General features: G+C 56.6%; 2 protein-coding genes across 3 annotated transcripts in view; both read right to left on the bottom strand.

Moving 5' to 3' along the window:
- Positions 1-15150, bottom strand: part of C3 (complement C3) — a 35846-nt gene extending 20696 nt beyond the window's left edge. The window contains exons 1-22 of the mRNA XM_025988487.2: positions 15023-15150; positions 14293-14481; positions 12969-13040; positions 12298-12822; positions 11257-11449; positions 10766-10928; positions 10592-10662; positions 8708-8802; positions 8530-8612; positions 8354-8444; positions 7971-8073; positions 7752-7878; positions 7457-7572; positions 7210-7356; positions 6416-6625; positions 6090-6296; positions 5593-5751; positions 5148-5277; positions 4840-4911; positions 4519-4722; positions 1909-2017; positions 1557-1642 (exon numbers count right to left, since the gene is read on the bottom strand). Coding sequence (XP_025844272.2) covers positions 1557-1642; positions 1909-2017; positions 4519-4722; positions 4840-4911; positions 5148-5277; positions 5593-5751; positions 6090-6296; positions 6416-6625; positions 7210-7356; positions 7457-7572; positions 7752-7878; positions 7971-8073; positions 8354-8444; positions 8530-8612; positions 8708-8802; positions 10592-10662; positions 10766-10928; positions 11257-11449; positions 12298-12374 — 2443 coding nt within the window. The 5' untranslated portion in view covers positions 12375-12822; positions 12969-13040; positions 14293-14481; positions 15023-15150. The remainder of the gene's footprint in view (positions 1-1556; positions 1643-1908; positions 2018-4518; positions 4723-4839; positions 4912-5147; positions 5278-5592; positions 5752-6089; positions 6297-6415; positions 6626-7209; positions 7357-7456; positions 7573-7751; positions 7879-7970; positions 8074-8353; positions 8445-8529; positions 8613-8707; positions 8803-10591; positions 10663-10765; positions 10929-11256; positions 11450-12297; positions 12823-12968; positions 13041-14292; positions 14482-15022) is intronic.
- Positions 15151-17835: 2685 nt separating this feature from the next.
- On the bottom strand, positions 17836-24210 carry GPR108 (G protein-coupled receptor 108). Of its 2 annotated transcripts, XM_072721637.1 has the most exons (19): positions 23939-24115; positions 23221-23340; positions 22793-22865; positions 22345-22395; positions 22062-22144; positions 21279-21403; positions 21107-21168; positions 20907-20975; positions 20710-20814; positions 20449-20582; positions 20279-20354; positions 19714-19787; positions 19511-19628; positions 19295-19425; positions 19132-19175; positions 18852-18901; positions 18613-18696; positions 18389-18513; positions 17836-18190 (listed from the first exon to the last, which is right to left on the bottom strand). In XM_072721637.1, the coding sequence occupies exons 3-19, from the start codon at positions 22850-22852 to the stop codon at positions 18118-18120; spliced, it is 1464 nt and encodes a 487-aa protein (XP_072577738.1). In that variant the 5' UTR covers positions 22853-22865; positions 23221-23340; positions 23939-24115; the 3' UTR covers positions 17836-18117. The 2 variants fall into 2 exon arrangements, with proteins under 2 accessions (XP_072577738.1, XP_072577737.1); XM_072721636.1 differs by lacking the exon at positions 22793-22865 and having other exon boundaries at positions 23939-24210.
- Between the last annotated feature and the right edge of the window lie 61 nt (positions 24211-24271).

Below are 24271 nucleotides of genomic sequence, written 5' to 3'. Positions count from 1 at the left end.
ACTCCCAGGTAAAGCAGCTTTGCCAGATTGCTAGTGGTTCAGGGAACATGGTTTCGGTCCAAGGATCTAAACTGTGGCTTTCAATTTTTTTTTTTCCAAGCAGCAAGAACTCTTCTTATTTAAAGGACACCTCACACAGAACCTCAATAGACGAACACAGAGGATGGGCAGATAGGAAGATGCTCTGATCTGAATCATGGGTGGGGGCCACAAACCAGAATTGTGCTGAATTGTACTGGGGTTTCAGGCGAAAGGAAAAGTAGGTGCCCCGGCCTACACGATCGTGCTGTGCCATCATCGCTTGTTCAAGAGAAATTGCCAAACAGTTTCAGTTCCTTCATTTAAAACAAGACAAGCAAAGAAGCAGATTTTGGAAACCTTGAAGGAAAATGGTAATGAGGTGTAATCTACTATAAACTGTAACAATAAAATTATTAAAAATCACTTAAATCGTTGGTTTGGCATAAGTCAGGTATCATCAGTCTTCATACACCCACTTTTTAATATTTCAATCTTTTTCCAGCTATTTTAATGTTCAGGGAAAAAATTAAAATATACATAAATCAGGCACAGGGACACACATTTTCTCTCTTGCCTCAAACCCCAGTACGGCTTGGCACGGCGCTGGCTTCTATTTAAAATGTAGGTATTTTGTTCACCACAGATTTTTTTTTTTTTTGCATTCACATTGATTTTTAAAAAATGATTGCGTGAAAATATTACTTATCGGGGCGCCTGAGCTTTTTGGCGCCCACTTAAAATTGGCATGTAGGGGTGTCTGGGTGGCTCTGTGGTTGAGCATCTGCCTTTGGCTCAGGTCATGATTTCAGGGTCCTGGGGTCGAGTCTGCATCAGGTTCCCCACAGGGAGCCTGCTTTTCCCTCTCCCTATGTCTTTGCCTCTTTCTCTGTGTCTTTCATGAATAAATAAATAAAATCTTTTAAAAAATAGATAAAATTGACACTTAAAGTTAGCGCCTCCCTCTCCTCACCCTCCTCGAGACCACTCACGTCGGGCCAGGGCTCCCGGGTTCTCTGAGGTGGTGGCCTTGGTTTCATAATCTGACCACCCATGTTCCAATCATGCATTTCATTCTGCTTCCTCTTATACTTTTCCTTAATCGCTTTACCCATCATCCTATCCATATCACTCCTTAAGGGTGTTTGTCATTGCGAATTATTCTATAAGATACCACAAGAGTGGATATAGATTGAACGACACCAAGAGTGAACCCTACTGTCAACTATGAACTTGGGGTGATGATGATGTAATACACTGTGCTGGTTCAGAATGCTGGGATTTGGGGAGACTGTGCTTGTGGGGAGGTAGCATGGAAGTATGGGGGAAAATCTCTTACCCTACCGTCAATTTTGCTGTGAACCTAAAACTGGTCTCAAAAAGAAATCTATCTACAAGAAGCACTGACTATGTCACCCATAGAGAGGACCTGACACCCCTTCAGTCACCAAGAAACGAGGATTTCTTTGCATGGGAGAGAATGCCCAGTGGCTCTGGGGTCCCTGCCTCCTGAGGATGGGGCCACCACCTTCTCTCACCTTTCTTCTTCGACAAGCTCACAGCCAGAATCTCCCAAGTTGTGATGGAGTCTTTCAAAAACACATTCATGGTCTTCGTGGAGATTCTGGATGGGGGGAGAAGTTGGGGTGTTAGGAGAAGATGTGTGTCAGGGTTGTGGGGGAGAGCCAGTGTGGAGGGGCCCCAGGGGAAGAGTGGCAGGGGGCAGCTAGGCACATGCAGGTAGCCTCACTCTTGATTTTTCTAGGCTGGGTTGTGAGGCTGCACGGTGATTCCAGAAAAGAGGGGGGTTGGGGTGCATGCAAATTAAGTGGTCCAGTCTGGGGTGCTGTAGGAGCTGGCCTGGGCCATGGGTTGAAGTGGAGGCCTTACCCATTTTTCTCAGGTTCATTGAGAATCTCTATGGTCCACAGCCAGCTCTCAGGGAACTGGCTCCTGGAAACGATGTCCTCTTCCAGGAATAGGTCCTCATCCATGTCACCTGGGAGGCAGGGGGTGGAGAAGGGAGCAATCTGGGTTTAGAACAGACCCATTTTCCCACTGTCCCTGGAGATATTTATCTCTGTATCTCTAGGGGGATTCCTAGCAGCAAAACACACCCATGGCCACGTGATGACCTTGGCAGGGGGCAGGTCTATTTGCCTTTGTCACTCCTTCCTCCATAAAAATACTATTAAAAATTGTACTTTACAACTGTGTTGATACAAGAGCAAAAATAATCCAGGCTGGGTTATACTATTTATCCTTCCCCCGATTTTCATAGAAATGAAAGCATTTGCTTGAGCCTCTAAGCACAGTGGCTCTGGGGCTCTGTCCCTGCTGCATCTGATGGTTATGGTCCTGAAGCAAGCAGGTGGCTCGAGAGACTCCCCAGACCTGATGGAGACCCCTGGAGAGGGAGTGACCTTTTATTTTATTATTTTATTTTTTTTTTATGATAGTCACAGAGAGAGAGAGAGAGAGAGAGAGGCAGAAGGAGAAGCAGTCTCCATGCACCTGGAGCCCGATGTGGGATTCGATCCCGGGTCTCCAGAATCGCACCCTGGGGCAAAGGCAGGCGCCAAACTGCTGCGCCACCCAGGGATCCCCGGGAGTGACCTTTTAAAGCGTGGCTGACACCATCAACACGTAGGTAAAGTAGGGCCGGAATAGGGTCAACCCTGTCTGGGCTTTCTTCAAGACACAATGGGTGGCTCGTAACTCAGCTCTGGGTCTGCCTAATAACAAATTGGTGAAACCTGCTAATACCTAAATCCACCCACATTCTGGAATAACCCATCAAAGTGCCTTTGGAGGATGAACATGTGAGCAACTCTCTGTCTCACCCCAATTTGGCTGAAAGAAGTACACAATGCTAGAGGATGAAAGCAGCCGAGCATATGTAAGCCAGATGCCAGTAGATCAGATATTTTTGTCTAATACTCCTCTTTGAGAAAGGAAGTCTGTAGGTTGTTGGAATGGTAGTCTTCCAGCTAAAAGAATTTAGAAATGTTTGTCCACTTTGGCAAAATCTGCCTTTAAGAGGTGACTGCTTACTTCTAAGTAAAAAAAAAAAAAAAAAAAAAAAGGACCCAAACCCAAACCAAACCAGACCAAACCAAAGCGAAATCGCTGGTGCAACTTGAATGGGGCTGGAGCATTTGGCGGTGGCAACAAGTCAACATTAATATCCCAATTCTGGTGGCTGTGCTGAGTTTTGTGGGGGAACATCTCTGCTTCTAGAAAATCCACACTGAGCTAGTTGGCGGTGGTGGGGCCTCAATGAGTTCAGAGGGGGAAAAAAAGATTTTTATACCCATTTCCACTTTTTCTGTTGGAGATTGTTTAAAGAAAAAAAAAAAAGGATGATTTTTGCTTTGTTCGGGCAGCTATGAAATGGCCCCGTTCTTTTTTTTTTTTTTTTTGGCCCTGTTCTTCCTCAGTTTTTAAGCAAAGACATTCTCTTTCATGACTTTTCATCCAGTAGTTGATAAGGTAATTTCCCTTGATTTCAAGAGCCGTTCACGTGGGCTTTTATTCTTGGAGCCCAATTTGAAGGACGTGATTTCCTGTTCCCCATGAAAACAGTGGGATGTGCAAAAGAAATGTTCAAACGGCCAGAGCGATCACCAGAGCAGCGAACGCTCTGCCTAAAATGATTAAAAAGAGCCATGTGGTCGGGGTGGGATGAGCTGGGAAGTTTGCCAAGGTGACCCTCACAAAATGCCCCGTGCTGACAGTGGTGCGCTGTTCCTAGGTTCAGTTTTGACGGTGCCCGTCCTTAGCAGAAAGATCTCTAATCAAGACAAACCAAAAAGCATTTTTAAAAAGGAGGGATCAGGCCTCACTGCGCTCAAAGCCTCTCAGCAAATGGCAGTTAGGACTCCGGTCATTTCTATCAGTGCCACTTTGTGGTGGAGACAGCTCTGGTTTTTGCTGTAAATGGGGTTATTATAAGATAAATTTCTGGGAAATTTCTGGGCGCAGCGGTTTAGCGCCCGCCTTTGGCCCAGGACACAATCCTGGAGACCAGGGATCCAGTCCCACGTCGGGCTCCCTGCATGGAGCCTGCTTCTCTTTCTCTCTCTCTCTCTCTCTGTGGGTGTCTATCATGAATAAATAAATAAAATCTTTAAAAAAAAAGAAATTTCTCTTAGCTTTGCTTAAGATATATTTGGACTGAGATGTAAAGCTTCAAGCGTGTACACGTTTTGTCTTATCCAGACTGGAATGAATGAATGAATGAATGAATGAATGAATGAATGAATGAAAATGAATCAACAGGTATTAGGCATGGAGTTAGGCACCACTTTGGAAGGCAACATAAATGAGTTTTCTTTGGTCAAGGCCGGTTGAAAACCCGGGGTCTCAGACAGAGGCGTCCTCCCCTCTGGGACAGGGCCTCCTCCCCAGACAGGTGCACCTCCTCTCCCCTTAGGCCCCTTCCTCTCTCTCAGGGAGCCCCCCCTCCCCCCGGGCCCGCCCCCCTGCAGGTGTACTCACTCCTGGCCAGTCCCAGGTTGTCCACGCGGCTGTAGTTGGCCCGCAGCTGCATGATGTATTTGCAGCACTCGAGGAAAGCCTTCACGCAGCTCTCCGACTCCTCGCGGGAGACGAACTGGGCCCTGCGCTCGCAGGAGAACCTCATGGGGTTGTCCCGCATGCCGCCCTCGCAGCACTTGCGCAGCTCTTTCGGGTACTGGCCCACTGTGGGGGCACAGACCGCGTGTCACGCCCTCTGCCGGGGCCTCGCAGCGGGGAGGGCGTCCCCATGGCCAGGCCCTGCCCCCCTTCCCTCTTTGGCTGGGACCCCGGGGCTCCCACCTTTGTCCATCCTCTTCTCCGTGAGCACCACGGAGCGGCGGCGCCGGGCGGCTGGTTTGGGGCACTCAAGATCTGGGGGGCAGGCAGATATTAACAGGGTGGATTAAGCACCGACCTGGTGAGTCCTCACCGTACTCCTCTCTGGTGCTCCCATTTGACAGAGGAGGAGACTGAGGCTCAGAAAGCAGTGACTTGCTAGATGGTGGCAGAGCCAGGACTAGAACCCAGGGCCCCCTGACCCCAGAACCCTGCCCTCCACCTGCACTCAGCATCTGGGGGTGGAGGCCCCGCCCCTCAGCGGCCCTCACCTCTCCTCTGGGGAGTCTGCAGTTCTTTGTTGGTCTTGAGGGCCAGGCCCGCGTCCATGAACACCCCGGCATAGTCCTTTCCGCTGCCCGCTGTGCAGCCGATGTCCGCCGCCTCCACCACGTTCCAGATCTGCAGGGCGGGAGGAGTCACCGGCGGGCCCACCCACCCCTGCATTCTCATCCCGGGTCCCCCTCGGCACTGTGTGTGCTGTGTCGGGCGCCACAGGCGCGTCTGCATCCATCTGCTCTCCCCTCTGCAGCCTTGACTTCTAGCCCACGTCCGTGTCCCTTCTGACCTCCTTCCAGCCCACGCCTCACCCCACTTCCAGAGCTTTCCCCAGGCCCACCGCCCGCTCTGCCCAACGCCACCCCTTTGCCTCGCCTCCCTCCAACCTGCCACCCCTTTGCCTCGCCTCCCTCCACCCTATAGCACCGGGAGGCACACCTTGCTCTGAGTCAGTTTGTTCTTCTTGTTCAGCACGAACACACCCTTGTCCACAGCCACGAGGCCCACGCGGGCCCCCGGGTCTCCCTGGATGGTGAGGGTCGTCTGCTGTCCGGGCAGGTGTGACCTCTGTTCCTTCCCGCTGCCTTTCACCACCAGCTGGGGGGAGGGGGGCAGAGCGAGGGGTCAGCACTGCCGGGGCCGGGTCTTGGGGCTGCCCTTGTGGGTGAGTGGGGGGAAAGCTGGAGCCAGGCAGAGCAAAGGCAGGAAGGCCAGGAGAGAGAGAATACGGGAGCACGAGAAGCCCTGAGGCCCAAACAGGTCACAGGGCAGGGAGTGGGCGCAAGAAGGAGCCGGGAAAGGAGAAGACAGAGGCAGAAATGCCATGACCACGGTGGAGAGCCTGCTCGGAAGGCCGGAGAGAGGCAGAGACTGAGAAAGCACTGGCCAGGTGGGGAGTCCCAAGGTGAGTGCAGAGGAAGGTTCTGGAAGCTTACGGTGCCCATGCAGGAGTCCTTGACATCCACCCATACGGAATCGGCGACCACTTCCCTCTGGCCGCTGCTACCGATGACTGTGTAGTAAGCCACCAGGCGGAAGGACGGAATGAAGTCCGAAGTGATGGTCAAGGGCAGTACGACCAGGTCCTGGCCACTCTCCCGCTCCTGGCGGCCCACCTTCAGAATCTTCCCTTTGTTCATGATCTGGGGGGAACAGGTGGGCATTAAGGATCAGCCGGGTGGGAGGGAGGATGGGGCGACCTGGGATTGCGGGTGCTGGGGAAGCGGAGAGGAGGGGCCTGGGATCCTAGGGAGCCACGGACCAGGTAGGTGTAGTAGCGGATCTGAGCCTCCTTGCTGGGGTCCGTTCGCAGGTGGAAGTTGACATTGAGGGTTTCCCCTGGCTTCAGTTCCACTCGAGGCACAGACAGATGCAGGTAGTTTCTGGAGTTGCCGATGGTGGTGTAGGGTTGGACTTCCATGGTCCTGGTGGCCTGTCGAGACTCTAGGATACCGTCCTTCTTCGTGCTTACCTGGGCAAGCAAACAGGGAATGAATGCTGTCCCCCCCCTCCCTCCCCTCCAGATGTCCATGGTACCTTCTGTGGCAAGAGGGACTTTGCAAATGGGATTAAGTTAAGGATCTGAGGATGGGGGCAGATTGTTTTGGATTATCCAGGTAGGTCGAATGTAATCACAACGATCCTTATAAGATAGCTACGCAGGGACGCCTGGGTGGCTCAGTTGGTGAGGCCGCTGCCTTTGGCTCCGGTGGTGATCCCGGGGTCCTGGGATCAAACCCCACATTGGGCTTCTTGCTCAGTGGGGAGTCTGCTTCTCCCTCTGCCTGCCACTCCCCCTGCTCCTGCTCTCTCTCTCTCTCTTTGACAAATAAATAAATAAAGTCTTAAAAAAAAAAGAGAAAGATAGCTGCGCAGACAAGAACCTCTCCATGTGAATGATAACACCTCTATGTGAACAGCAAAATCCCCTCATGTAAATAAAAGAACCCCACTCTGCAGGTGGCAGGATGTCTGGCAGAGGACAGATGGGGTCCCTCTGTGCAAACTCAGTCCCCCGGCTCTCTGGAATGGGGCCCCAGGCGGGCGAGGACTCACAGTGATGTGCAGGGGCTTCTTGCTGTCGGGTGTGTTGATGGTCAGCTTGGCCACACCGTCTTTCTGGGTTAAAGCCTGCACTCTGTAGTTCTGGATCCCCACGGGGACGTGGGGGGCCGGGGAGCCGTCAGGGTTTGTCACGAACACCTGTGGGTACAGGGGCAGGTGGAGGGGGCTCAGGTGGACCCAGAGGCATGGCCAGTGCTCAGGAGCAGGGCGTGGGATACAGGCCCACCCAGGGTCTCACCATGAGGTCAAAGGGCATGGCTGGTTTGAAGAACTTGGGCGTCTTGGTGAAGTGGATCTGGTAGGGGGAGGTCACGATGGGGATCGCGTTGCTCTCGGCCTCCACCATGTCGCTGCCTGAGGGGGCCAGCAATGAGGGCGGGCTCCCCTCCAGATTGGACTCCTCCATCATTTTGGGCCTCCCCCCTCAGACTGGGCCTCCTCTGTCAGACTGGATCCCACCTTCCTACTGGGCCTCCCCCCTCAGACCGGGCCTCCCCACGCAGCTGGGCCTCTGCCCTCAGACCAGGCCTCACCTGAGTGCAAGATAACAGTGGCTGACACGTACAATGACTTCCCCACCAGGGCATCTGGTTGGGAGGGTCGCACCCCTTCCAGCAGGACATTTCGTTTCAGCGTAGCCACCCCATTGCCATCTTCAATCTGGGGAGAGGAAAGGAGGCTCAGGAAGGGGGAGGCGCTAGGCCGGGGGAGGGCGGGAGTTCAGAGTGGAGGCGGCTGGGAGGGGCAGGCACCAGAATACGGGTGAGGGACTGAGACAGAGAAATCCTCCGGTCGCCATCCTGGACTCCAAAGATGACGAAGGCGGTTCCGTCCACTTCCTTCCCGTATAAGAACCTGAGAGGCAAGAGAGTCTCAGGTGCTTGTCTCCTGAACGGCAGGCCTCCCTCCAAACCTCCACTGATGCATCTCCCAGAGCCCCTGGTCCTTCACCTGGTTCTCACCTGGTTCTTACCTGGTCCACATCTGGTCCCTCATCTAGCCCCTCACCTGGCTCCCCGCCCCCCCACAGGGTCCCTCACCTGGCTCCACCCCGGGCTGCTCACCTGATCCTCATCTGGCCCTCATCTGCCCCCTCACCTGCCCTCCTCGCCTATCCTCCCACCTGGCCCCTCACCTGGCCATGATGGTGACATCCAGGCCCTCTGCGCTATCGATATAGTAGAATTTCTGTGCAGGTTCCACCTGGACCTCAAAACTGGGCAGCACTGGGGGAAGAAACACACAGGTTAGGGCGCCAGCACTGGGACCCGGCACCGCGGGGCCCCCACCCCGACTCCCTCCTCCTCTCACCGTATTCCTTCACCTCGAACTCGGCGGAGAAGACCTGCTCCGGGGCATCTTCGTAGTGGGCTTGTATCTTCCACTGCCCCATGCTGTGGGGCAGGCAGGCAAGTGAGCCGGCCACACCTGGCAGCCCCCACGCCCCCACCCCGGGGTAGGGAACCCCCTCCAGGAAGGCCTGACATACTTGACCAGCTCCGGGATGTACCACGACTGGGACAAGATGCCATCCTGGTTGTGAGAGGACAGGGAGCCCCGCTTGACGGTCACACCATCAGGGGACTGTGGAGGGAGACAGGGACAGTGTGACTCTTCGGAGATCAGGCTTAGCCCCTAGGCTGTCCCCTCCCTCTCTGTGTCTGGCCACTCTCTGCGTGTCATGGTGTCATGACTAGTGGGGCGGTGGTTTTTGAACATGCACTTGGGTCAGTCGGCCCCGATTCAAGTCCCCACTCTGCCCTTGATGAGCTGTGCGACCTTGGGCAAGGTACTTAACCTCTCTGTGCTCAATAGGCCCATGTAGAAAAGGGAGAAAAATGGAGCCCCTACCTCATTGGCTCGGGACACGGGTGATGCAAGCAGGTGCTCACCATCCTCAGTGTCGGTCCGAGTACTAATGATCACTAGCATTTATCACCTGCTCTGGGCGGGACTCTGTGGGAAGCATCTCATGGGTGCTGAGCCACCACGGATTGCCTACATCCAACGCTGTGACCCACAAGGCTACCAATTTCATGTGGTTCGACCAAATACGCAGGGTTTCATTTGTTGCCAATTATTAAACGTCAGGAGACGTCCTGAAAACATCTGGTTTTTTTCCTGGCTCCTCTTGGGGATTGGGATAATTGTGGATGATGGATTCCTGTTGCTACAAGGCGACATCTGACGGAAACTGGGCCGAGGCTATGTCGTTAGAGGCATGTGTTCTCTGGTCCCCACAATTCCACTGATCCCCCAAAGTCAGCTCAGGGCTGCCGGAACCTGCTCCCTGTTACCATTGCATGATCTTGAGAAATACTCATGACGATCCTCTGAGAAAGACGCCCCCCTCTTCCCTCCGTCCTTCACCTCCTCCTTCTATTCTCCCTCCCACCCTCCCCCCATCCCCCGCCCCGTTCCTTCTAGTAATTTTTTATTAAGCTACTATACGCCAAACACCGTGTTGGGGTCAGGAGGTAAGGCCCTGAAAACACGGGTGAAAATCCCTTCCGGTGTGGAATTTAGGTTCTGGGGAGGTTGGGGGAGGGGGCAACTAGCAAACGAATAAATCCAGTTGATGAGGATGCTAAGAGGAGATGACAGGAAGGGAGAAAGGCGGGGGGGTGGGTTGTGTGTATGTTGAGGGGGAGAAGGTTTGCAATCTTATGGGATGCTCTGGGAGGCTTCTCTGTACAGTTGGCACGTGGGTGACATCGGAGCAAAGACTTGCAGGACGTGAGGGGGCAGGCAGTGTGGGTACTTGGAAGAAGGGGGTTTTCTGGGTACAGGGGAACAGTCTGTGCAAAGGTCCTGGGGCAAGTCCCACATGGCAGTTGGAGGCCCATGTGGCTGGAGCAGAGTGAGTAGAGGGAAACGAGAGAGAGAGAGAGGAGGGGAGGACAGGGAGGGGACAGGGTAGGTCATGCAGGGGGCCTTGGGGACCGCTGGAGAGCTTAGGCTTTTACCCCAGGAAGGTGGGAACTCCTGGAGGGCTCTGGGCAGACGAGGGTAGGACCTGAGTTAGGTGCTTGTGGTCGCCCTCTGGCTGCAGGAGGCGGAATGGACTACATAGCGTTTTTTTATCTGTCACCCCTATCTTCAGATGAGAAAACTGAGGTCCTGGAAGGTGAAGTGACCCGTCGGGAGTCACGCAGTGGCCAGAGGTTTCTCTGGAGCCATGATCCACGCGGTATCCCTGGATCCCTGCCCTGTCTCTAGGGCTCTTTCTGTGTCTGGGGCTCTATGTATTTCTTCTGCCTTTAGGTCTCTGCAGGTGAGCCTTTTCCGGAGTCTCTTTCTCTGTCTCTCCTGTCTCTTTGCCTCTCACTGGGTCTCTGCTCGGGGCAGATCTGGGGCCCTGGCTGGCTGGTACCTGGATGCTGATGATAACGCTCCGGCCTATGGGCAGCAGGTTGTGGTCCACGGTGAAGACCCGATAGAGGACTGGAAGGCGGTGGGAGACAAAGGCGGCGGCAGGTGAGCCCTTGGCTCTCCCGGCAGCGGGGCTCCAGCCCTGGCCCTCCCCAGCCGCCATCCACCCCCTTACCTGTGGAGCTGGGGGTGTAGATGGTCTTGTCCGTCTGGATGAACAGGTACCCACTCTGGAAGCTGACCAGCACCACCTTCTCCAGCACAGTGGCCCCGAAGGCCGCCTGGACAATCACGAACTTGCTTCCCTTCTCTGATTTTGCATCCTTGTTGGCCGGCATCTAGGCACCGACCAGAGGATCATTAGGAGGGTCTTTCCGGGCCCCTGGGCCACATCCAGCCCCCAGGAATTCAGTGGGGCCCACCCCTGCCCCTCCTGCCAGTAGCACCTGCCCATCACTTCTGGTCTCCCTGGTGTGCCCAGGTTGGGAGAGCAGGGGGACTCGGAGGTAGGGGTCAGAGAAGGGGATGAGAAGGGGGGCTCAGCGGCAGGTGGCAGGGGCGGCTCTGAGGACCTCCCAGGGGAGAGGAGCTCGGGATGGGAGGGGTTAATTGAAAGAGGAGGCTCCCAGGTGCTCAGAGAGCTGCAGGGCTTCAGCAGGTGCCCACCTGGATGGTGACGGTGCTCATGTACTGATTGGCGCTGGTCAGATCGGTTTTCTCTCTGAACAGCACTTGCTTCTTGGCCGGGAAGTCGTGGACGGTGACGGTGACTTCAGTGTTTTCTTTCAGGTCATGGGCCTCCAGCACCACGGTCTCCTTGTTCTCCAGCCGCAGGATGTTGGGGGTGATCATGGAGAACCTGCCGGCGCGGGTGGGGCATGGGAGGGCGCTGCCGTTCTAGGGACCTGACATTCCAACCCTCACCCGCACATCGTGAAACTCCCAAATCCCATATGCAGTAGTCAGATGTCGGGGCTTCCAAAGCAGTACTGCCACAGGATCACTGAACACCACACCCCATGTGCCCCAAACCGGCAGACGCTTGGTTCTGGAAATACCCGCACCCCCCTCCGCGTTACCACCCTGAACTCCACAAACACCCGACTCATGAACTCTTGAACTCACAGGCAGCCTGCATTCGTTAACAGCCCAACCCACTGCCCACTGCCCGCACAGGCACCCACATGCACCCTGAATCCTCCTGCGACCTGACCCCACCACTCCAACCCACTGCCCACTGTCCGCACAGGCACCCGCATGCACCCTGAATCCTCCTGGGACCTGACCCCATCACTCCAACCCACTGCCCACTGCCCGCACAGGCACCCGCATGCACCCTGAATCCTCCTGGGACCTGACCCCACCACTCCAACCCACTGCCCACTGTCCGCACAGGCACCCGCATGCACCCTGAATCCTCCTGGGACCTGACCCCACCACTCCAACCCACTGCCCACTGTCCGCACAGGCACCCGCATGCACCCTGAATCCTCCTGGGACCTGACCCCATCACTCCAGCCCACTGCCCACTGCCCACACAGGCACCCGCATGCACCCTGAATCCTCCTGGGACCTGACCCCATCACTCCAACCCACTGCCCACTGCCCGCACAGGCACCCGCATGCACCCTGAATCCTCCTGGGACCTGACCCCACCACTCCAACCTCAGAAGTAGCCGTGTTTGGGGAGGGGTCATGACCACTCACATGGGGTCCCCCAGTGCCAGGGGGAGGCTGGTCAGCAGCAGCAGCAGCAGCAGGCGGGGGCCCGAGGCAGGCCCCATGGTGCAGGGACAGAGAAGGGACAGAAGGACAGAGGGAGAGGACTGGGGGGGGAATGAGCTGAGGCTGTTGGGGATTGCCTTTTATCTGGCTCTAGCCTCCCCCCACCTTCAGCCCAGCCCACAGCTCCTGTAGCCTCCCCCTCCCTGCAGCTGCCCCAGATTACTCAATACCATTTCCTAAGTTTTTCAATCCCCGGGGCCAGTGTGTCGGGGGTAACTAACCCAAGGGCATGTCCTCCTGCAACATGAACACACCTTCCCCTTGCCATGGCCTCCCTCAGGGTCAAGGCCAGCTGGTGAACCTTTCCCCGTGGCAGCTTCTTTGTGGTGAAGGAACACTGCAGGCCAGAGAGCCTGCACCCCAGATAGCTGAGCCTGACCCCCAGTCCACTTCTGGCGTGCATTTATGAACCAAACCTTTGGCAGGTGACAGACATTACCTGAATGACTATGATGGTTAATAGAAAAAAAAAAAATAAAAGTCATCATTGAGCAAAGTCCATATTGCTAGCTTTTTCCTCTTTCATCAACATTCCCTTAAGATATTGGTATTACTATCGTTGCAAATTGTATTTAGGGTTTTGGTATGAATACCTGACATCTTCATGTGGTTCCACAGCAAGAAGGTGCGAGTAGACACTCAGGGAAAAGGCGATTTTCCTATTCCTGGTGGCAAACATTCAAATCTCGGGTGTCACATCGCAACCAAATACCTTGTTTCCTTCCAGAGGTATCTTATGCATTTATAAATGTTCTCAGGTTTTAAAAACAAATGATTGGGGGACGCCTGGGTGGCTCAGTGGTTGAGCATCTGCCTTTAGCTCAGGGTGTGATCCCGGGTCTGGGGGATCTGCAGGGAGCCTGCTTCTCCCTCTGCCTGTGTCTCTGCCCCTCTTTCTGTGTCTCTCATGAATAAATAAAATCTTTTAAAAACCCCAAATGATCGGCATTCTCTACCTGCCCTTCTTACTGGTCTCTCCACCCGGGTGACGCCTCGCTTTTTCGTAAACCATATCCCTTAGAGATTATTTCACATCAGTGCCAAGAGAGCTTCCTCGTTCTCACCGGCAGCTGCCCCACGTTGTGTTGTGTAAAGGTGACCAGCCTCTTCCCCGTGGACGGACTTCCGTGATTGCAAATCATGTTCTCTCCAGCGAGTGATTTTGAGCCTGCAATCACCCTCCAGCTCTGACACTTATTAGTGCTAAACCTTGGGCACCTGATTAATAACCACTGCGAGCCTCAGTTTCCCCGTGTAAAAGGAGGTGATGATAGCAGCCACTTCACAGGGTTGTTATTGCCGTGATAAGGCAACCAGCAGGAAGGACCTGGCTAGACGCTGCAGTACGTCCCTCTGTAACTATTGATTTACATACCCACTGACCCCGCAGGAAATTAGTGATCTCTCCCCACCGCCTCACCCCTGACAGCCTGTTGGCAAAGCTCTGTTTGCTTTTTTTTTGCCCCTCTGTCATTTTGATGTGCTTCTGTGGGATCTCCAGCAAGGTTGTGTGTCTGGGGGTGGGGGTGGGGGTAAAGGGGGTGTGAAGTCCCCAGCACAGGAGGCAACTGGTCTGTCGGTGGAGGATCCCGATCCTCTGAAGGGCTGGTCTCTAAAGTTCCAAGGAAGGGGTTAATGGGGAATTCAGCGAGGATTTCCTGTAAACCACGCTCCTTTCCTGGCTGTCTGCATGCCTGGAGTGGGGAGGGAGGCATGGAGAAACAGAACAAACTTGGCCCCTGTCTGCTTTGATTGCAACACCCCTTCTTTGGAAGGAGGGACAGTGCAAACCCCTGCTTACCATCCAGAATTGAGATTAGACTTCTGAAACGCGGGAGGGGGGAAAGGGGAACCTGCTAGCATCTCCCAACAACCCGCCCCATGACTCCATCTATCCTCCTCCCCACCCAAACCCACCCCGTTTCCTGAATTCATCGTAGCCTTAAACACTTGGGGCTCTGTGGTTTGACGGTGTCTGGTCCCTGGGCAGGTGTTGCCGCTGGCTTCTGCCTCCCTGCCAGGCTGCCAGGCTGCCAGGCTTGGTTCCTTCTTTCTCAGAGCCTTAGTTCATGCCGCTGGATGGTGGGCTGGGATCGATGATAGTTCCTGCGGATTTTGACAATGAAAGGTGCTCTGATGCTTCGGACCCTGGGCTTGGAGGGAAGCCTCATGCCCATGGTGGTGCAAGTCTGGGAAGTGTCCTGGCCCCGACCCGCAGGGCCTGCTAGGAGGGAAGGAATTCTTTGAGGCTTCTTCCTGGCCCTGTGCATGTGCACTCACAAGTGTGGGAGGTGGCTGGCAGGCAAGATAAGGCAGCCGGGGGAGAAAGAGGAGGCTCAGGGGGGGATGGCACTTCCAGTTAGCTGGTGCACCCTGCCCTGCATTCCAGGCAGGAGGGAGGGGGAGCTGGGCTGCTAGAGCTCGGTAGGGTATCTGGGACATACTTAACAAAAACAAAGTATTTGCTGTTTATCTGCAATTCAAATTGAACTGGGTGTCTTGTATTTCATCCTGCCACTCTCACTGGACGGGCAAGGAAAGAAAGGGAAGGAAGTGGGGATGGGTTGTGGGGGCGGGGATGTGCCCCCTCTGCCACCCCAGGCCTGCCAGAGTGCAGTTTCTTCCCTGCTGCACCCCTTCCTCTCACCCATCAGAGGCAGTGCTGGTGCCAGGCCGGGAGGGGCAGGTCTCCCCTCCCTCCTGACCCCTCACTTCCAGAGTGGGGTCCTTGCTACACTGCCTTCTGAGAATTTCCCTCCCCCTCCCATGCAACCCGAGAGAGCTTTCGCTTCTCCCTCTATTTATTACCCATTAACTGGAAGGTAAACTTGCCCTGGTTGAGTCTGATCTGCCCCTTGGTTCCTGCCCCCAGCCCCCGCCCCTCACGCTCAGCAGAGACCTGGGCACCAGGGTCCCCTGCCCTGGAGGATGCAGGGCCAGAAGGGTTTTGACTCCAGCTGCACCTGCTCCCAGCCTCTGTTCCTAACCTGTAAACGGGACCGTCGCAGCCACGGAACGTCCCTCTGAGTCTTGGGGTGACAGATGGGTGGCATCGGCAGGCAGGATGGTCAGCCCGGTGCCCGGCACGTAGCGAGTGCTCGAGGCGCTTGGACTGTATTTTTATTTTTCCCAACACCTGCTCCTCCTCCTTGGTGCCTTATTTCGGGGATAGGCCTGGCAGGCCTCCGGGCCAGGGGTCCCCACAACTCCCTTTCTCCGTCCCCTGCATTCTCTGTGTGCAGCCTCTCTGCTGCAGACTTCTTCTAACCCACCTACTCTACAGCAACTGGGGACCTTTTTTTTTTTTTTTTTTCTAAAAACACAGCTTTGTGATCCTACAAAATTATGATGTCGAGTACAGGCGTGCACACTAACGAGGCGAAGGGCTCCGTGAGGCCCAGACACAGCACCTCATCTATCTCACGAACCTCGTGTGTTCTGCACCCCTACGTTACAGACCAAGAAACTGAGGGCTTTGGCCACCTGCCCAAGATCCTCTAGCTGGCAGGAGCTGGGCTCCTGAGCCCCTGCTCCTAAACCGTATGAGTTTCTGACGGCTGCTGTAACAAATGACCACGAATTTGGTGGCTTAAAAGAACACCTATTTATTATCTTACAGGTCTGGAGGGCAGAGATCTGCAATCGAGGTGTGGGCAGGGCTGCGTTCCTTTGGGAGGCTCCAGGGGAGGAATCCTCTTCCTGCTTCTTCTGCTTCTGGAGGCCGCTTCTCTCCGTGCCTGGCGGCCCCTCCCTCCAGCCCCGCAGCACACCACCCTCCCAGCCCCAGTCACCCCTTCTCTGACAGACGTCACCGCCCGCCTCTTACAAGGATCCTGGTGATGACACTGGGTAGAGTCCAAGGATCACCTTCTGTCTCAGGGTCTTTAACTAAATCACAGCCGCAGGGTGCCTTTTGTCGTGTAACTTAACGTTGGCAGGTTCTGGGGACTGGATGTGGATGTCTTTGGGGAGCCTGATCCTGCCCACCCCTGCACGCACAGGGAGTAAAAAAAACTCGGCCCTGTATGGCCATGTCTTTCCCTGCTTTCAACTTTTCCGTGGCTCCTGCAGGCACTGGCACGAAGTCCAACTGTGTCTGTGTCTTTAGGCTCCTGCCAGCTGCTCCCCCTCCCCCCTGCCCCCATCCCTGCCAGCCCTGCAGTGGGACTCGTAGGCTATTCTGGGCTTCTCTGCCTTGCTGCATAACTTCCTCAGTCTGCAATGCCTCTCCACTTCCTTGTCTGGCTGGACTATTTATTCATCTGGGCCCGTTATACTTGTTTCCGTTTGCAGGAAGACTTGACCCCAGCCCAATTCTCTACCCATTCATTGTCCCATGCCTGTGCAACCCTCCCGCCCAAAAAAGTATTTCCCAGAGCTCCGAAAGGGGCTCAAGGTGCTCCAGCTGAAGGGGACGGGACGGAGGACAGGAGACGAACTATATCTCTGGAGCTGCCTACGTGTGTGCACAGGTGCATCCCTAATCCGAGGTCATTCCTCAAAGTTCAGGGCAGTTCACGCAAGGTCAGGCTCACAGCATTATCATGTGTGATCCTCAGCGACCTGGTGGGACCCCCATTTTCCATGTTGGGAAACAGGTGAAACCACTTATCCAGGGTCACTCAACAAAGGGGGCAAGGTCGGGGCACCTGGGTGGCTCAGTGGTTGAGCGTCTGCTTTTGGCTCAGGTCATGATCCTGGGGTCCTGGAATCGAGTCCCACATTGGGCTCCCCACAGGGAGCCTGCTTCTCCCTCTGCCTGTGTCTCTGCCTCTCTCACGAAAAAATAAATAAAATCTTTAGAAAAGGGGGGGGGGCCACAGGTCAAAAGGTTTGGTTGCATTGAGCCCAGGAGCAGAGGGGCAGCACACACAGTGGTTAAGTGCAGCTCTGAAACCGGCCTGCTGGGGTTTTGAGTCCCGAGTCTCCCAACTGGTGAGCTGTGTGGCCCTGGGCAAGTTACTTGGCCTCTCTGTGTCTCCCAGGCTTTTTAATAGGAATTAGGGTCAACAGATGCCTTAGAAGAGGGTGTGGCACGTAGCAATCACTACGTGTTAGCCACGATTACCAATAGTCTTCAGTGTGGGGCCTGCCAACCGCCCTATTTGCCTCCCCTCCAGCCTTTGCAAGGGCTGTCCCCTCACCTGGGCCTGCTGTCCTTCCCACTGCTTCTGTTCAACTTTCCCTGAATTCCCAGGCTGGGTCAAGGCCCTGTGATGGAACTGCCTGAGGACTCAGCCCTCTCCCTGCCTGTCCCCCGCCCCCAACCATGGGCCCGGGTCATTGCCCTGTCCTCAGCATCCAGCCCAGGGCCAGGCACAGAGCAGTTGTTCAACTGATATTTACTGAATATGTAAAACGGATCCTACAACCCGCCCTCCACAATGAATACAGGTTTCTAAATTGTAAACACAACCTCTGTGTTAGGCCTCAACACCCAGAAAGGCAAAGAAACCAGGGTAGCAAAACAGATTGGTCATTATTGTACAGCTGCAAGTGGCGGGTGGCTCAGGGGCAGGGACAGGGCTGCCCAAATCTTGGGGGAAGAAGGGGCTCTCTTCCAAATGGGCTCCTGGAACTCAAGTCTCTCACCCAGGCACCTTCCTCCCCCGCCACACACACCCCACTCTCCACCCCAACACATATGTGTGCTTTGGGAGCACAGCTAGAGTGAGGAACGTGTACGCAGAGGGCGGAGGCGGGAGGTGGGGGAAGCAGGACGGTCCCAGACACAGGGGAGGATCACAAAAGTTCCCGCCCGCTGGCTGTTTTGTTGACCTTGGACAGGCCTTCCCGGAACCCAGAATCGGTCATTCTGGAGGCAAATAGCAAGGAGGTGGTCCAGGAGTTGAGGAGCGCTCAGTCCCGCCCACCCAGCACCCATCAAACCCAGCCCTGGAGCGGCCTGCCAGGCTGGGCCCCCTCCATCCCCAGAGCCCTGGCCCTGCCCACTCTGCCTGGGAAGCCGCCACACTCCCCACTGCCCTGCCCACCCCTGTGACTCAGGACTCACATCTGCTCCATCTGCATGTCCTCCTCATCCTCCTGGGGCAGCTGTAGGTAAGGGTTGTTGCCTGCAGGCTGGAACTTGTAGCCGGTAAGCACGAAGAAGGCCAGAGTGGAGCCCTCTACCAAGAGCTGGGGGGCAAGGGGAGTGGGAGTGTCAGGCATTTCCCCTACCCCCCAGCTGTAGTCTGGCCTGCGCCCCTCCCCCCAGCTTGTGGTCTCGATCCTCACCTGGTGCAGCCACTGCCACTGGAAGGGCACAGCCACCTGCAGCAGGATGGCGATGATCCGCGTGAAGTAGACGTAACAGATGACCTGCCGGGACAGGGGCAGAGTGTCGGGGCTCAAAGCGATGGCAGAGGGAGGGCTTAGAGTGGGTACACCAATGGGCTGGTTGTACGCACCCCCCGGCAAAACACAAAAACAAAAACACCCCCAGACACTTCCCTGAGTGAGAACAGGGCTCCTACCATGATGTAGTAATGCCGAAACAGCTTCAGCTTGGCCAGGTTCACCGCCACTGACAGGTGTGCACAGAGATTGAGGGGGTACGGGGAGGGGGAGAGGTATGGAGGAGGGTCATTTTGGGGAGAGTCCAAGGGACAGGAAGGCTGGAGGGGGATGTTCAGGGGACAGGCAGGAAGGGGCAGCCGGTGGGGAGGGAAGGGATGGGACATCCAGGGGTCAGAAAGAGGGATCTGGAGCAGGACAGGGGCTGGGGAATAGCAGGTCCTGGGACCAGGGCCTCACCCTTTCCATCAGTGCCAGATGCGTCCTGGAGATGCCGGATGGACCTGGAACCAGACGGGGGACCCAGACAGCCGTCAGCACTACCTCCTGTCACATTTACAAGGAGCAGGGTCTCAGCCTCCGGCAGGGGTCAGCTAGCAGGGGTCAGATGTAGGATCCTCACCAGACCACAGGGAAGAGGATGGTGCCACAGCAGATGAGATCCACCAGGAAAAGGATCTCCTTCCAGAGCCTATAATCACTGGCGCCCTCCTCGCGGGACTCGATGACAATGTAGGCCACGTTGGCCAGGACCTGTGGGGTGGGTGGGTAGGTGTGCCCCGAGGGTGCACGCATGCCTGCCCCCCCACCCCCACCCCCACCTGCCACCCAGGTGCACCTGCAGTGGAATCACGATCCCGAAGATCTTCTTCTCCTTGTCTGACAGGACGTACTTGACGAAGGCCCAGCCGGAGCCGATCAAGGCGATGGTGATGAAGAGGAGAGCGCCCTTCAGCCTGGGGAGGGTGTGTGTGGTGAGGGGGACGGTGCCCAGCTCTCCCCAGCCCACTCCCCCCACCTGCCACAGAGAAGGGCACTCACAGGTGTGTGATGTAGTGCATGATAGCGAGGCCTTCGATGGGGTGGCCCTGGCTGTTGATGAAGTAGTAGTTGATCTGGAGGTGGGTGGATGGATGGATGGTCAGACAGACGGACGTGTGGGTGGCCGGTGGTACAATTGGGAGGATGGTGGTGGTTTAGGGACATGGACGGTCAGGGTGGCATGGTGGGCACAAGGTTGACAGAACCGACAGTTATGATCAGGATGGCAAGTGGACGCAGAAATGGGCAGTCGTGGCCCTGACAGAGGAGGGCGACTCACAGCTGGATGGACAGACGGGGGGAGGATCAGAGCTGCGCCAGTGGACCGTCAGACTGAAGGGCAGACAGTCACAGACAGACAGGACGGACAGGCAGACAGCTGAGTTGGGTGGCCAGCTGGTGGCCACTGTGATGCAATGGCTGGATATGTGGATGGGGGGGGTGGTGGACAGATGAACTCCCAAGCCCGGGGGCTGCAGAGACTTGGGGAGTGGGCTGCACGGGCTTCTTCCTGGACCCAGAGACCCCAGCCCGCCCCCTTCTGCTCCCCGCCCAAGGCTCTCACACTGTGGAAAAGGAGGGAGATGCTCTTGGTGAAAGCGAGGGCCGCCATGAGCCAGTGGATCTTGAAGACGTTGTACCTGGCGGGAGGGAGGGGGCGGGGGCATCAGTGGGGGGGGAGGGGAATGGCTGTGACCAGGGGAGGTGGGGGACCCCCAGGGGCCAGGGCATTACGTGTTCCTGCAGAGGACGGACACCCAGAAGATGCCGGCTGCCAGGAAGCAGGCAGACATGACCAGGTACAGCTTGAACAGGGGGATTTCCGCCGCCGACAGGAAGCCCTCGGGGTTCTTCTCCCGAATCATGACCTGGGGAGGGAGGCCGCAGCGGGGAGTGGGGGTTTCACACCTGCCCGCTCCCGAGCTCCCCCCAGATGGGCACAACACCAGATGGGCACCCCAGCTCTCAGGCCTGGGCGCAGCCGCCTCTGCTCACCGTGAGGTCGAACGGCTGCTCCCGGCCCGGCTCCGAGTTGTAGCAGTTGTGGAAGTTGAGGCTGTACTGGCCTTCCTCGGCCCGAGAGCCGATCACCACGTGGAACTGGGCGGCGGGGACAGGGGGAGAAGGGGAGTCAGCCCGGTGGTCCCCGCTCTGGGGGGGGAGGGGGGCCACGGGTGCACCCCGACACTCACACTGAAGTTGTAGGAATTGTTGAGATGCCCAAGCCCCAGGACCAGTTCGCTGTCCTTCCCACTGAGGCCCTGAGGGGACAGAAGGCCCACATCAGCTGGCCCTGGGCCTGGCTCTCCGTATGTCACCCCCCCCCCCCGCGACCCCCCCCTCCCCCTGCCCCCAAGAGACAGTCCTCCCTCCTGCCCTGGCTTCCTCGAACCTGCTGGTCTTCCTGGGACACTGTGGGTTTTGACTGGGCCTTGCTGAGCACAGCGATGGTCCCTAGAGGGGGCAAGTGAATGACTTTAGGACGGACAACAGAAAAAATGGGAGGTAGGCCAAGCAGCCCTGGCCATCCACCCTCCCTGCTCCCACGGCCCAGCCTGACTCACCGCTGCCCACTTTAGGGGTGACTGTGAGCTCTGGTTTCGAGGGCCCTGGTTCAGAGGGCACTTCGGGGAGGAGCCCAGGAGAGATGAACAGCTTCTTCTGGTCCCCATACCTCCGCACCTGGACCCTGGGGTGAGGATGGGGGCCCCGGGGGTGAGGCCAGGAGACTGATGGCTTAGATCATCTGTACAACGTGTGCAGAGGGACTCGATGGTCCCTTGGGCCCTCAGATCTCCTTTGTGAGGCTTGGCATCAGGCTGAATCAGTGGGCACCCAGTTCCAGCACTGGCCACCACCCCTCAAGACGGCTGCCCCGGGATCCCTGGGTGGCGCAGCGGTTTGGCGCCTGCCTTTGGCCCAGGGCGCGATCCTGGAGACCCGGGATCGAATCCCACATCAGGCTCCCGGCGCATGGAGCCTGCTTCTCCCTCTGCCTGTGTCTCTGCCTCTCTCTTTCTCTCTGTATGACTATCATAAATAAATAAAATTAAAAAAAAAAATTTAAAAAAAAAAAAGACGGCTGCCCCACCAGTGACCATCACTTTCTGCAACGCTGACTTATTCCACGTAAGTGCATTATTTAAAATGAAAATGCATCTATAGACAGGCTACACGGTATTGTTGGACTCTGGTTCTTGGGCCTCAGTTTTTTCTTTCAGAATGGGGGATAATGTCAGCATCAAGAGTCGACGAGTTAACACCTGTGAAAGCTCACAGGATGCTCCCTGGGACATATGACACATTCAACAAGTATGAATGATGGAGCCCCCGACCCATCAACATACCGCAGATCCTTGGTGTTGATGAGGAAGAGAACCAGGAGGTTGCTACTGTTTTTCCGGAGAGGACAGTCGTGGGGGTTCGGGGTCTGGGGAGTGCGTAGGAGGGTGTCTTGGTTACCGCCTCCCTAGCCCAGCCCCACCCTGTCCCCTCCCCATCTACCTTGCAAGGGAGGGTCACTTCTTGCTCCCCTCCCTGCGAGAAAGAACAGGGGCCCTTGGCTCCTGATGTAAAGGACAGACATCCCAGGCCCTCCTCACCCCCTCCACCATCTCCTCCTCCACTCACTGAGTAGGATCGAATGCTGCCAGACTGAACCCGAGTCAGACTGAACCCCACCTGGCAGGTGGAAAGAAAAGGGGAGGAAATGAGGGATTGCGCAGGGACCTCCCCAAGCCACCTCTTTTAGCAGCAAGCAAAACATCATCTCAAATGTACTGAACACCTACTGTGTGCTAGGTCCCACAGTCACTCGTGGAATCTTCCAACAACCTGTCCTGCCCCGGGGCCCCTCATACTCTTAGCTCCTAACCATCCTGTGCCTCTCAACTTGGATGTCACTTCCTGCAGGGGCAGGTCCTCTGGACCTAGCCCACCTTGTTTTCACTCAATTAAAATGTTAATGTAATAAAGAAGTAAAAATAGATAAAATGTTGATGGCCTCCAGCCTTGACCTGTGGAATCCGGCACACGTGGGTTTGCATCCAGGCGCTGAGGCTCTGAGCAAGGCACATACCTCTGAGCTTGTGTGAACATCTGTCAAGGTGGGTTTACAGGTGTAACATTTGCACAGCATCCCTGAGAGGTGGCTGTGAGAGAACGGACCCGTGGAAAGTGCTTTGCCTGATTACCTGGTACTCAGTGGGCATTCAAAAAAAAAAAAAATTGCTGGCTACTCGTTCCGACTGCGGGAACTGGGGATACCTTGTGCATTGGTGTGCCCTCCCTCCACCAACCCCCGCTCAGGGTTGCACATATTGCACGAGGTCTTATTATTCCCATGTTACAGATGAGGAGGACACGGAGGCTCAGAGAGGCCAATGGATTTGCCCAAAATCCCACGGATGAGAGGCTGAGCCACCTCTCATCGTGGTGGTGGTGCTGGTGGTGGTGGGACACTTGTGCACCTCGCCCTCCTCCAGCAAAGTCCTCAAAGCCCCTCACCAGCGGGGTCTTCTCTTCTGTCTCCCGGAGGCCCAGCCGCAGGAGGCTCAGGTCCACCTCCAGGGAGCCATTGGCGTAGAAGCCGAAGCTGTTCAGCGGGATCTCGGCTCGCTTCTCCCCCTGCCGGAGACCAAGGAGGCAGAGGCAGCTCAGACCTCTCCCCACCAGCCCCGCCCCACGGCTCTGGCGCGAGGTGGCAACAGAACAGGGTGGCCCCAGCTCCTCCAGCCGCTGCTCTGCGAGTCCAGGAAGGGCACCTGGAAGTCTGGGCAGTGGGTGAGCACCACCCCAAAAGCGGAGTTCTTCATCTTGGCGTGCGGAGCCCCGACCTCCCAGACAAGTGTGCAGCTCCCAAGATCCCAGCGAGTGCCCAGGGGACCCGGTTCTACAAGCCCCGGGGACTCCCCCAGGGCCCCAGCGCCCCAGAGGGACCCCGAGGATGCACACACAGGACTAAAAGCTGGGGCTCCCGGGGAGGTGAAGTCCTACCCCCTAGTGGGTGGGGCATGAGCCTAGCGGGGGCGGCCTCGCAGCCGCGAGCGAGGACCGAGGGGGACTCCTCGGACGAGACCACTCGGGGCCTGGAAGCGGGGGGGGCGGCGGACCGCTCCATCCCGCGTAAGCAGAGGGGGAGGTAGGACGAGACCACTCCAAACCAGGGGCTTCCTGGGGACAGAACTGCGCCCCCCACCGCCGCCCGCCGCGCGGAGGGACTCACCGTCAGCGCCAGCCGGTGGATGCGCCCAGAGCAGCTGTCCAGGAGCAGCAGCAGCAGTAGCCGCTGCCCCCACTCCGCGGGGCTCCGGCGGGCGAGCCCCCTCCTCTCGCTCACTGCCATCTCTGGAGCCGCCACCTCCCCCGACACCGCCTCTGACGCCCCCACCCGCCGACGGGTGAGCCAATCGCCGCACGGCGGGGGCCGTCCCTCCGGCGCGTCCAGCGCGCCCAGCCAATCAGCCGCCGCTTCCTCGGAAATCCGCACCGTCCCCCTCGCACGACGCCAAATGGACATCGCGAGCTCCGAATGGGCTGCTGACGCTACTTAACCCCG

Source organism: Vulpes vulpes, chromosome 9, assembly GCF_048418805.1.
Source record: "Vulpes vulpes isolate BD-2025 chromosome 9, VulVul3, whole genome shotgun sequence".
Lineage (NCBI taxonomy): Eukaryota > Metazoa > Chordata > Mammalia > Carnivora > Canidae > Vulpes > Vulpes vulpes.
Note: the sequence above shows the minus strand (reverse complement) of the source record. Positions and strands in the feature narration are given on the sequence as shown.